Below are 13,945 nucleotides of genomic sequence, written 5' to 3' on the forward strand. Positions count from 1 at the left end.
CGCGACTATGTGTACAAATACCGCTTTATTTTTATTGTAGCATAAATATGAAAAAAAAAAATGCTGCAGTATTAAAAAGTTATAAATATATAATTAGAATTAAATAAATTACAGCGTTGCCTTTGGAACACTCTTTGTATTCTTAATTGTGACTTGTCCCACAGGATTTTCTATTCTGAGGCCTTTTTCAAACACCAACTCCTGACAATATATACCTAATTTGTCAAATTAAATTATTAAGTATTTTTTATCTGCGAACTTTTTAAACAAATAAAGTTATTATTATTACAGTTATTAAAAATATTAAATTACAATAAGAAATATAATAATGTGTCTAACGACAGCTGTCAATGTCATAAAATACCACCTTTTTTTTGTGAAAAGTACGAAACTACTTTTGATTTGGAAATTACACGGAGACGACGAACGAAACCAAGAGAGTATAATTTGAATCCCTCGAGATTTAACCCATAATCCTCACACCACATCTTTTCATAATGTTAGATGTACTTCACAAAATCTCAAAAACATATCTTTAAAAAAAATGTGAACTAGATATGTTACACCTTTAACAATATTAAGTATAGTCATGGTGTTCGTGCGACAAAGCGATCGACTCTGTGTTAGTATATTTTGACGTAGGTAAACATAAAACATCGAAAGGATGGAAAAGTAAATATCAATATTAATAATATATTATGGGACTACTGGGATTTTTTTGTCCCAGTGAAGTAACATTAGTATAGTATTCGTAGTTCGGATAATAGGTAAACAAAACATGCTTTACAGAAATACCTAAATGAAAAGTACTTGTTTCGATTTCACATTTTGTTGAATGATTGAAATGTAATGAAAAAATAACGACACTTAGATAAAACAATCAATGAGATTGTTCCGCAATTTGTAGCTATTGTCAATAGGTATGTAAGTTGTTGTGGTGATTTTTTTTTCTTTTTATATATGGGTCATTTCGATGAAGAATTTCGACCAGTTGAGGCTCTTGTTGCCTACACACTAACGCCACCTCACAATTTAATTTTTTAGTAAACTTAACTTTTTATTTCTTAGTGAAAAATAAAAAATATTTTGACAGATTATGCCAGGCTTAAACAGATAAAGAATTTCACTATAAAGTTTTATAGTTTTCCATTATACAATACAGTCATGGCTAAAATGACAACAATGGCCAAATACCAAAATCAATTTATTCTACCTTGACCACACTGTATTATAGAAAATTATAATACTTTATACTAAAATTCTTTATCTAGTGTGGCATAATCTGAACTGATCGTTTTCAACAATAACTCATAGCTTTATCTCTGCATATTCATTAGTTCGTGTCGTAGGTGCGAGATATTGGAACTAGGAAATTGGTTGCCTACCTATGAATATCTTGGAAGTGGTCCTTTTTCACCTTCCTCATAACATTTTATGCCTCAGCCAGATTTTCGAATGAGTTCCTGTGGATTTTACCTTTATTCTGTCTAGAAGATTCAAAAATTTTATGTTTGCACTTAAAACTTTAAAAGTAATGTGATGTGACTAGGTGAATGGATATTGCGCTGTATTCACAGAGATTTCTACGCGATTTTGCGTGTGAAATTTCGTCAAAATTGGCCTAGCGGTTGCCAGATAATGATTTCTGATTATATTTTTTCGTTTTGTTGATCTTTCATCTGACCCGGTGCTCAAAATAGAAATCTTTGAAAAGTCATTCTGATATATAATTTTTTTCAGCCATCGATGTTCTTGTAAACAGCTTCGAAAGTGTCACCGGGCCAGATATCGTTGTCAATCTACTTATACATCAGTAACAGACAGACATTTTATTTTTGTTACAATATAAATAATTGTATTTAGGCTACGTGGGGTTGTAGTGAGTGACGTACCACTGCTGGAGGTCGGAGACAGGTATCTCTAGATGTCATCCGCACGTTTCCGACAGGCGTATTCTTGACGGCAGCCTCTCTATAGCACTATCTACAAACTTACATTCAAGAATATAGGCTCAGTGTTCGATTTATCGACTTACTATAAGTTCAGTCCATGCATTCAGTATTCGAGTATTTTATATTGACGTCTTTCTTCAGCCACTAGTTTTTACCCGCGTCTTCGCCCGCGTTTGTTTCGTGCGTGGCTCATAACGTTGTTAGTATCTCGAGTTATAAGCAACGTATCGTGATTAAACTTACACCAGATTTTAAGTAACCGCATCGAATTCCATCCAGTAGTATTTGCGTGATGCGCGAACAAACATACAGACAGAGAGAATGATAAACATACAAAGATTTAACCCCCATAATTAATTTTGCTTTAATATGTCCTATGTACAGACATAGCCCTCTTACAGTTTTATTATATGTATATGAATTTGTTTACTAACTCCAATGTAATAGTTATAAAATATATCTCATGTAAGTTTTTTTTTACTTTTGTGGCTATTCAAGCTTGCAGAATTTCACACTGGCTGGAAACAGTGTCCAAAAAAGGAAATTTCAAAATATTGGAAAATTGCCGTCTAAAAAATTGGCGCCAGCATCAGGTTATCGCGAGTAATAAAACACGGGCTTCTTTGTGAGAACAGAAAATACAAAGAGTCGTTTCGTTTGTTGCTGATAAAACAAAATGGAAATTTTAAACACCTTTCTTCTAAACTCGTGCATTTTTATTTAGTAATGTAATGTGTTGTAGCTGTCTGTGACTTTGTTCACAATTTTCATCATCAACAAAAAACTTTGAGAACAGGTTTTTTGCCCTTTTAGATTAATTCATGAGATTCAAGTTTGTTCTAAATAAGAAATTGGAGGCATTACTTTCTAGTCCTACTAGCTGTTGCCCGCGGGTTCGCCCGCGTTAATTTCCCACGGGAACAGTTATTTTTGAGATGTGGATGTCCTTCTTCATACTTCAAACTATAGGTATGCGAAATTTCAAGAAGATTAGTTGAGTATACAGAGCGTGAAGAGGTAACAAACAAACTTATTTTCGCAATTATAATATTAGTTAGGATTAAGATATTTGTAGAGGTTAGATAAGTAAATGGAAAAAAGTGTGTCTTTGGGAAAAACTATCTGTGGACTTCAGAGTCCTTTCTAAGCCGTTAAGATTCGGAGCTCAGGGTCCACTGTAAGTAAATGTAAGTCTATTCACACTGATTAAACTAATAACTTAAATCCTATACTGACATAATAAAAAAAAATTAAGACTAATCGTATAATAATTATATTGTTTAAGAAAATATTATCTAGAAAAATTAATTAGTTCAGCCGAACTGGCATGGTTTCGATAGCTCAGTGGTCAAGAGCACTGTCCCGGATAGACAGGGGCGCGGGTTCAATTTCCACTCGATTCCAGAATTTTTTCATCTCATTATTATTTTCAAAAATAAGTTAAAAAGCATGTATGACATGTATAACAAATCCATTTATCTACTTTGTGAATTATCATTTATTATCATCCTCAATTTTTGATGTAATTAACTGAAATATTGAAAATTAGTTTTTAACCTCCGACGCAAAAAGAGGGGTGTTATAAGTTTAACGTGTCTATCTATGTATCTGTCTGTGTCATCGTAGCTTCCAAACGGATGAACCGATTTTCGTTTAGTTTTTTTTTTCTGTCATAGATAATTTTATCCCGAGTGTTCTTAGGCATGTCTCATGAAAATCGGTTCAGCCGTTTAAAAGTTGTAGCGAAATGAATATTGGATGTCGGGTTTTTTTTTTAATTTGTGTAACAAATGAACTTGTTATGTTGATAAAATCCAATAAACACCTCCACATTTGTTTCTCAATTGTGCGTCTAAGTAAGATAAAACAGATAATATATCTCGAAATCAGACCGCTGTCAGTTTGTTATCGTATTGGTGTTCAACTTTGTATGTCTGTCTTTTACCTCGCGAAGTTTGTGATGAATGGCGAAAACAAACTTCCCCATAATAACTTATGACAAAGATCGAAATCAAGGTGTCAAAGAATATTATGTTTAGCTTCACAACTTTATTAAACTTACATTACTTGTTTTCTTTCTTGCTATAGGTACTTAACTGATTTTCAGATTTTAACTTGGATCCAAGTTTGAATGTTAAAATTAAAATCTTTAGTTACAATGGAAATGTTAATATCGATTTTAATGTTTTAACATTAATTGATTTACTTAATCAATCTTCAATATATGTGTGTGTGTGTATATTTTTAAAATTTAATAAATACTTATACAAACTAAGTAATAATCAATTTTTAATAACTTACATTACCTAACTAATTTAGGCGCGTCTAAACTTTAAACTCGTAGAATTAAATTTAAAAAAGTTTTCACTTCAAAAATCTTCAGCTAAGTAGAGGTGCTCTTCGATCCGTCGCCATCGAATTGTTGCGCAGAATGGTATATCTTCTTCAGGTCATTATAAAAATGGTAAAATCTACTTATCGAACCTAATATTTACTAACTACACTGACTATAGCTGACTTCAATTCCCACTCGATTCCAGAATATTTTCATCTCATTATTATATTCAAAACTCATATAGTTATATCCCTGGCATATGAGCAATGTGAGTTTAATATAAACCAGATTAACATTACTCCAAGGAAAATGTTTATAAATAAATGATCCCACGTCGGTTCAGTTTGCATCAATGAGCTGATATTACAGATGTTTGAAGGTGTGTACGGTTACGTTTTTACAGGGGAGATTGTGTTTACACAGTGTAAATTTGAGAATGATTCAATATTTCACATTCTGGAGGGCTATTCACATTTTGGGGGGCTACCATGATACGTAGCACTAGCACGTTATTGCGTACACGCACGTTCTCTCTTTTTTTACACGATGTGTACACGTTATGGGAAAAAGAGACAGCATTATCAGAGGTAGAACTTGTTATAAAGGTACATCACTCTTATCTAATTCTGCCGCCAAACAGCAACGGTGTTCCGTTTTGAAGGGTGAGAGAGGCAGAGTAATTACTAGGATACTATGGCAAAGGTCATAGGCCACAAACCCACAAAGTAGGCAACGCGCGAACTCTCTGGAGTTGCAGGCGTTGATAGGCTGTGGGCACTTATCATTTGGGTGGGCCGTAAGTGTGCTTGCTTGGTAAAATAAAAAAAACATGTAGACGTCAATAACGTGCTACGTGTTTGTATGTTTCGTGGTAGGCCTGCTGGCCTTCAGCTGTTTCGTTGCTAGCCGGATCGTGCATCACCCGAAAACTATTTCGACTTACATTCCGTAATGATCATAAAGGTTATTTTAATACATTGTGCATCCGTGATTTTTCTACAATTTTGTTTGGTTTAGCGTATCATGTTATTTATGAGAAATTCTTACGTACGGGAAGCTTTAATTGTTTACAGACAGACACCATAACAAACTAGTTATAGATACCATAACAGTTTCATAGAAAAAAGCTATACAGCCAAGAGATTAAAGTAAATTAGATTTTCGCTGGAACTTATTAAGGTCAAGATGAGAGAGAGATAGTGAGACAAATACACGCACTAAAGCAGTTAAACTGAAGTATAGTATGTATAGCACGTATTTTTAAAGTACTAACGACAAAAAACAACAAATATTTTTTCCATAAAATCTCAGAATAAAAAGTGTGACATCACAACTCATATTTCACCGTATAAACCGAAGCCTCCGCCTGGCTTCGGCATATTTTATCGCCCTGTGAGAGTAGCAATACTGACACAGTGGCAACACCGTTGTTTACGGAGAGATTTACTTGCACGTATATTGTGCCTGGAGAATAATTTCTTAGCACGTTACGAGGTGTTGCCATTATTTTATATTTATAATGTATTTGAAGCCTAGGTGCTTCCCATTGTTCTGTATCCCTTTTCCTTGAAGATTCGCGATAAAAAAAAACATTTTTTTGCAACTGAACTGATTCTCAGCTGAATTGCATCTGGACAGAAAGTTTACTTTTTCTTCTTGTTTTTTGCCCTTCCTCATATTACATGGGGTCGGTCGGATCTTCTATTTTTTTGGCATCAAGACAGCCATTCAAGGATTATCGGGTCGAGTAAATTTTCTTTTCCGGTAAGTTTCCCCATACTGGTCCATCACGTCGACATGGAGCCAGCTTGGGCTTTTTTCTTGTCTGGGAGGTATAAGGTTTTCACGACATGTTTCTCATCTCTGCGCATGACCGACCATACCATCTTAAACGACGATGTACGATAGAAAAAATATAATTTTCTTTGAAATGATCTGAATTTTGCAGATTGATATTTTTGTATTCATATCATTACAATATTATAAAAAGAAGTCGAGCAGTCGCGTCTGTCTGTTCATCTGACTACCGAACGGATTTTTGTGCGGTTTTCATCAGCAGATAGTGTGATTCTTTGAGCACGGTTTAGGTGAAAAAAATTTTTTTATTTTACCCGAGCGAAGTCAGGTCGCACCGCTAGTATACTATAAAGTCACAAATGTTACGCTAATCGAAAAATTTCACTCATGTAAAGTGGTTAAACTAACTGCATATTCTCGCGTCGTGAATCTCGCGAATCCTGGTAAGTTGTGCCTCGGCAGAGACAAGTTTATTTCTTAGCTCGTTTGGAGCAGGTGCTGGTCTTATCATAATCATAATAGTTGTCCTGTCCCTGACGTCCTATTTAAGCGACTGAATGCTGCTAAACACGATGCGACGCTTGCATGTTTGACGTCGATAGCTTAGGCCAAGAGTAAATATATTAAGCATAAGTAAATTCACTTAATGTGACGTATCGCGTTGCCGCGTTGCTTGCTCACCCAGTCCACCATATCCAATTTAAACTCGAATTCATGATGTCATTGATAAATGTTCAAACACTGTAACAAGATTCATTGTAACAAGTTTCAATCAGAGAACAGAAAGCTAAATTTTTACCACAGAAATCGAATAAAAATAAAAATTTGATCAATGAGCGCACGCATAACATGGGAATATAACTAATGAGTACAGGAATGTAATTTTAGAAGGTAATGAGTCATTAACTTCTAAAATAACACTACTGGTTACAATGTTGCTCATACTCTATTTAAACGTTTTTTCATGGCTACAATTATTCTTCACGATGAATATAAGTGTAGAATACTGCACTTATATTACCTAATCTATATAAACGTCTCTTTTGTCCTTCAAAGTAATAAAACATAGTATCTATGACTTCTTTATGAGCTTTAACGTCGAGTTTATGACATATTTGACGCGCTGAAAATAGCGAGAACCATAAAACTACATTGGTATGACCCACACACATTGTTATTTTATATAGGTGCAGTTAATTATATTTTTGTGACCGAAAAAGAAATATTCAATAAAAATTTGGGATCCTGTTAAAATCGTTACTGTTATTTTCATAGTTATTTTATTATACATTATATAGCTGTATATTAAAAAAAACAGTAATTGATTTATCTATGGTTTTCGTTTATAAATAAATAAAATAAATATATTAGGACAAATAACACAGATTGAGCTAGCCACAAAGTAAGTTCGAGACTTGTGTTATGGGATACTAACTCAACGATACTATATTTAACTAGATATTATCCGGAGTTTCGCTCCTGTGGGAGTTTTGAGATAAAATATAGCCTATAGCAATCTTGGATAATATACCTTTTTAATGGTGAAAGAATTTTTTAAATCGGTTCGGTAGTTTCGGAGATTACCCGCCTCAAACAAACAAACGCTTTACCTCTTTATAATAATAGTATAGATAACAAATACATATATAGATAAACATCCAAGACCTAGGCCAATCCGAAAAAGATCATTTTCCATCATGACCCGACCGTGGATCGAACCCGGGAACTCTCGGTTCAGAGGCAAGCACTTTACTACTGCGCCACCGAGGTCGTCAAAAGGTTTCATGGTATTTAATAAGCTTTTATTTAGTTTCATCTGTCCATTTTTCTTATTTTTTGGTGTATTGTCTAGTCTGTTTGTAATTAAATTACAGTTAAATTCCATCTAAATCCTACAGAGTTAAAATTTTCAAGTCGCTCTAGTTTCCATGAAAATGCATTATTATGAAAGTACAGGCACCCAGGATCGGCTCTCATCGAGGGATCTCCGAATCTGAATGTACTAAACGAACATAATTTTTCATGCATTTGAATACAACGAGATCTTTCTGACGAAAATAAAACCTTGTAAAACAATGACACTTATTAATTCATATGTAATATGTAATCTCAATGTGAACTAAAACCAAATTCATAATACATTCAGCCTATAACACAATCGCATTGGCTATTCAATTTCAACGCGTCCAGCGGATAATCTAATAATTCATTGAATATATATGGCATATTGCACAGTAATTGTGTTAGATATTGTATGTACAAGTAAACAGTTGTTTCTAAATATATTGTTATATTTGATAAGAATAATCTCCCATTCATAAATATATGTTGGTATCTTGTAAAATACTTTGACGTAACGGAGCCGTGCGTACACAAAACGTAACGGAGCCGTGATGTACTGCGTCGTCACAACGGAGCACGACTTAGCAATGAGGCATGGCTCTTATTGTACAAAACGTACGTAACGACTTATGAGTCAAGGCAACGAGTAGCTTGTTTACGGTTTATCCTAGTTCTGCCATTTATGCGCACTATATATTTCAGCTTTACTAACACAAAATAAAAAAAGACATAATTCCTTTTTCCACCTAGACACAAATCATTAACCGTCAACTTTGACGTTAACTTTAAGGTGAGCAGAATAACGCAAAGTTCGTCATTTCGTCTAAACGTCAACGGCGTGTTAGTTAAAATCAACATCTAAGTAGACGGTGCAATTCACCCTTGACGTCAAAAATTTTTAATCTATCGCCGACTTCCGAAGAACACAACACTTTGAGTGATCACAAGCAGAGGATTCAATGTATGTTTCTTTGTTGCAGAACGAAATCCGACGACGAAACCTAACATCCTCCGAATTGTGATATTTATGATGCCTAGGGGCTTCCATTAGTCTTTAAAATATGAAAAGGTTCGAGTACATTGACAGCTAAGTTTGATGGTGAAGTGTGAAGTTGAGTGGAAAAGCGGCAATGGAGTGAGAAGTGAGCGATGTCGGCGCGGGAGGTGGAACTGAGTGGAGGGGCGCCTTGGGGGTTTCGGATGCACGGGGGCGCTGACCACAACCAGCCTTTGAGGATATCCCGAGTACGTATTCTGGCATTTAAAATAATGTTTTTACCTACTTTATTTATTTCAAAATATTTTTGGAAGAAGTTTCTATTTTAAGTCCAAAAATGATGTCCAAGTGTGTTATTGGTAAGTGAGTCCAAATAAACGAAAACGCACAAAAAAATTAATGCTAAAATCATTGTGTGCCATCGCGTCGGGCTGTAGGGATCGCTACGAATCAGGACAGGACAGCAGACCTACCATCAACTTTTACAGAACGATTCTATTGCAACTCAGTTCAATTTAGGCACCTAAAATGAATCGCATTCATACTAAAAATTAACTCGATGGTACGAATTTGCGATGCAGATCAGTTTAGGTCGTAATATGGATCGCGTTAAGAGATGATGGTAAGCCCCCACGTCTACACTGCTACGAAGTGCTACGATCCAGGCTACGAAATACTTGTATCTCTACGTATGTGACAACTAAGTACGTCCTAAGTTTTCAGCGTTTGATTATTTAGTATATACGGTCAACAGCGCATCAACCTACCCAGTCATTAAAATATCGCTACCGCTATTACCGCGCCATAGACGTTCATGCGTGGTAAAGTTAACATGGTGTGCTGTTGACTGTACTTTAAATAAGGTATTTCTGCAATAATTTTTCAAAGCTTGTCACTACATAGAATAAAACAAAGTCACCTCCCGCTGTCTGTCTGTCCCTATGTATGCTTAGATCTTTAAAACTAAACAACGGAATTTTATACATTTTTCACGAACAACTAAATAAAAAAAAATTGTAACGGTTGGAGTTAATGCAAAGCAAAAACTCACAGTCACTTTGTCACGTCAACTTTTGAACCATATAATGGCTCTCAAGGCTGCAAACTACAATCATCCATAGTATTTTTTAATTAAGGCTGACAAACCACTCAATGAACTAGCATTCGTTCCCAGACTCGCCTGTTAATCAGTGAGCACACGTGAGTTGTGGAGATTGATGGAACTACAGCTCAGTTTAATTCTATAAAACTTTTTCTAACACTTGCGGAAGAAACTTCATTCAGAGTCATTCTAAAACCGTTGTTTTAGCTACCCGTAAATATATAATGTAAGTATTTTATTTATTGTATGCCTGGCTTATTAATTGAATAATAATGATAGTTTGAAAACTTGCATTACAATAACAAACTACCGATTTTATCATTTTATATATGAACTTTTTGTAATTGTGTTTTAAATGATAATAAATGAATAAAAAACCGTATTGAAAAAAAAGTAAGTACTATGGAAAATTTATGATGGTGTTGATCGACCATTATAACACCTCTACTCGATTTAAGAGCCTATTACAGAGTCATAAAGGCGCTTACTGAAGAATGTGCATTAGCAGTAACTCAAAAGAAAGTGGTAATAAAATTTTCTTTAAAACTCCCGAGAATGCAGCGTCAGATTACGCAATTAGGTTCCTTGAAGCACGGCCACAGACATAAACTAGTCAGAAGACACAAATAAATGCGAAAATAATTCTGTTAGCATACATGTAGTTACAAGTATGGGGAAGGACATATATATTTCATCCCAGAAAAATAAATGCTTCCGTGGGTAATAAATGCACGCGGGCGGAGCTGCGGGTGAAAGCTAGTGTATTATAAACATATGTTCTGATCATCTGATCTAGAAATCGAGATGTCTTTGTCAACATTTTACTAAAATGTACATTGACTGGGGAACAAAATGCCTAGCTTGCTATTATATGACAATAAACTGATTTATAACTGACGAGGCTAATTTTATTCTACGAATGTTGCAGCATTTTCACTGAATAGTAATTATAAACAACTAGCTTTTGCCGGCGGCTTCGCCCGTGTTAGTTTTTTCCATACTTCAAACTATATGTATGCAAAATTTGAAGAAGATGGGTTGAGTAGATAGAGCGTGAAGAGGTAAGAAACAAACAGACTTACTTTCGCATTTATAATATTAATTAGGATTAAAATAATTAAGATAATACGGTCTAGACAGTTTATAGTCTGTGTTCACAAGTTGTGCTCGCCGCAACTCACAAGCACTTTGCTCGTGGCTCGCAATTTGTTAGGACAATTGTATTGTAGTGTATTGTATTGTACAGCGCAACCAAGGAATGTGGTTAATACCAAGACATTACTACTAAGCAGTGCAAGACCTGAATGTACTGATACAAATTTAACGTTCTGTTAGAAATACTTTGAAATCTTTTGTTTTCTTGCCACATTTAGCCGTTTATATGCGTGAGACAATCATAAAAGCCGTAATTATATATTTGAGTAATACAAAAAGAATATTAAATACAATAATAAGAATAAAATTTTCTTACAACTACGGATATATAACGTCAATAATAACTACTTGTAGGTTTTATCATTGTTCACACGGTGGTCGATTGACCTATTAACCCACTAATAATAATAATCAAGGAATTCAATATTATATAACATGAGGACTCTGACTCGGCATATTGACATTTTTTTTATTCAGTTAATCCCGGAAAATTGAAACGTACAAAGCCTGGAAATAATCCATTATTTAATATATTAAAAGGAATTCGAATAAAGCTTTATGTTTCCATTTACCGACATCAATTATCCAATTTTACACTTTGGGAATTGTTCTGGGGTTGTTTCGAAATTCACAAAAGGTGTTGCCAGCGCCAGCACAGTGTTGTCAGCACTGTTACGCATTTTGAAACGACTATTTGCAACACTTAATGCTTATCGATATGGGTTTTATGTTGATTCTGCACATTGTGTTTTATAAATAAATATTCTGATGTTACATTTTATTTCGGCGCTTAAAATTAATTGACAACTTGTCAATGATGACAATGTCGTACTTCCGAACTGAGATGTGTGAACAAACAACAAAATGATAGTTATGGAGCATTAGCTGCGCCCCGGGGCTTCGTTCCCGTAGCAATTTCAGGATAAAAATATATGTTACATTCTACACGTGTACCAAATTTCATAACAATCGGTCCAGTATATTTTGTGTGAAAGAGTAGGTAAACAACAAACATACATACATCTTTACAAACTCTCGCATTTATAACATTAGTAGGATGAGTTGAATCATAGGCACGATTAAGAAGTACCATGTATGGAAAAGATTTTAGTATGTTTTTTTTACCCTATACTTACACATATATATTTGTGATGTTCTTACGAGTATATCTGTGGTTCTTAAAAGTCAAATTAAATTCTTTTTCAATCAGATTTAAAAACTTTTTATTTTTTCTTTTTGATTTATTTCTTTTTTTTCTCCATTCCAGCGTTACAGCGGCTCCCTGGAGCAAGCCCATGACGTGAGTAACGTGCTAAATTGTGTTTGCTCACCAAACAGCAATCAATCTGTTACTAACAGCCCTTCTTGTTTGTTTTACTTCATTATTTTCTTACTTTCTTCTTATCGTAACTGTTAGTGGTCGTGCGCGTGGACGTAATTTTTCCGTGAGAATTCCGTGAAATGTAACACTTAAAGGTATCTAACGTCACTTTAAGAACGTATTTGGAATTTATACGTGAAACATATATCATAACATATATAACATGAACTTCAGTATGCCATTGAGCAGTTTACGTTAACAATTCTGATATTAGGTAATACATCTTTAATGCACTTTGTCGATTCTCAGTCGTAACATAAACTTTGACTACAATGATATGATTATTTGCATTATTCAGGTATTTAATTGGGTAATTTATGATTTCGTTTTACTAACAAAATTAAAACATATTTCTTCACAAAAAACATTCCCCCCGGAACGATCAGTAAATAAAATATTTAGGATAAAATTTTATCCATTAGGGAAAAAAATCGGCTTCTGGTTGGCGGTAAAAATATTTTTAATAAGTGACATAGAACATTACATAGAAGTAGGCAGACAATAACAGTTTTTATTCACAGAAATTTTCCATGATCCTGGACTGATAAACTGGTTGTTTCCAATCAATTGGGTTCAATGTTTATTGATTTACGAGGCAATAATCCTTAATAAAATATATTCCTTTGTTTTTCTTATTTTGTTGTATAATAGGATTATTGTCTCTTGAACAAATAAATATTGAAACCAATTGATTGTAAATTTGGCTTTGTTTCAATATATAAAATTCGATTGTTTTGTGGTGTTAGGTTCCCGCCCTAGAATGGCACCACTCCTTATTTCCTTCAGAAGGGATAAAAAGCCTCGACAGCTGATAGGCAACCACAGCATTCTCAAAAGGCTGGTGACCGGTATTAAAATCACAAATTTTTTAAACAATTCGAGAGAGGATCGTGTATTTTAATGGCATTTAAATCATTAGGACACTCTTCACTCATGATAAGGTGTTAGGGTGCGTGGCACTGATAAGGGATGGGATAGGGTGAGTCTGTTAAACCAATCCTTACATATTATAAAACAAAGTTCCTATCGCGTCTGTCTGTTCGCGATAAACACAAAAACTACTGCACGAATTTTCATGCGGTTTTTACTAATAGATAGTGTAATTCCTGAGGAAGGTTTAAGGTGTATAAATTATTGTTTTTATCCGAGCGAAGTCGGGACGGGCCACTAGTAAAAAAAGTAAAAATGTTCAGAAACGGGAGCTCTTCTATATATCAAGGAAAGTCCTCGTGTTTACCTTAAAAATACAACTGTATTGAATCCAAAAAGACCAGAGTTATTTTAAATATTTAAACTTTTACTTCGCTGTATCAGTGACAGTAGCAAGTATTTAAATAATATTTAACCTTACCTGAAATGAAAATTTCATTATTTCTATCGTGTT

General features: G+C 34.3%; 1 protein-coding gene across 6 annotated transcripts in view; it reads left to right on the top strand.

Annotated features, from left to right (window-relative positions):
* LOC128671484 (sorbin and SH3 domain-containing protein 1-like) overlaps positions 1–13,945 on the top strand; it is a 158,350-nt gene that overhangs the window by 17,665 nt on the left and 126,740 nt on the right. For 5 of the 6 annotated variants that reach the window (XM_064436069.1, XM_064436068.1, XM_053747968.2 and 2 more), the window contains exons 2-3: positions 8,907–9,171; positions 12,448–12,480. In XM_064436069.1, coding sequence (XP_064292139.1) covers positions 9,076–9,171; positions 12,448–12,480 — 129 coding nt within the window. In that variant the 5' untranslated portion in view covers positions 8,907–9,075. The remainder of the gene's footprint in view (positions 1–8,906; positions 9,172–12,447; positions 12,481–13,945) is intronic. The other variant, XM_053747965.2, reaches the window with a different exon arrangement.

The sequence above is a fragment of the Plodia interpunctella genome, chromosome 7 (genome assembly GCF_027563975.2).
Source record: "Plodia interpunctella isolate USDA-ARS_2022_Savannah chromosome 7, ilPloInte3.2, whole genome shotgun sequence".
In the NCBI taxonomy this organism is placed as follows: domain Eukaryota; kingdom Metazoa; phylum Arthropoda; class Insecta; order Lepidoptera; family Pyralidae; genus Plodia; species Plodia interpunctella.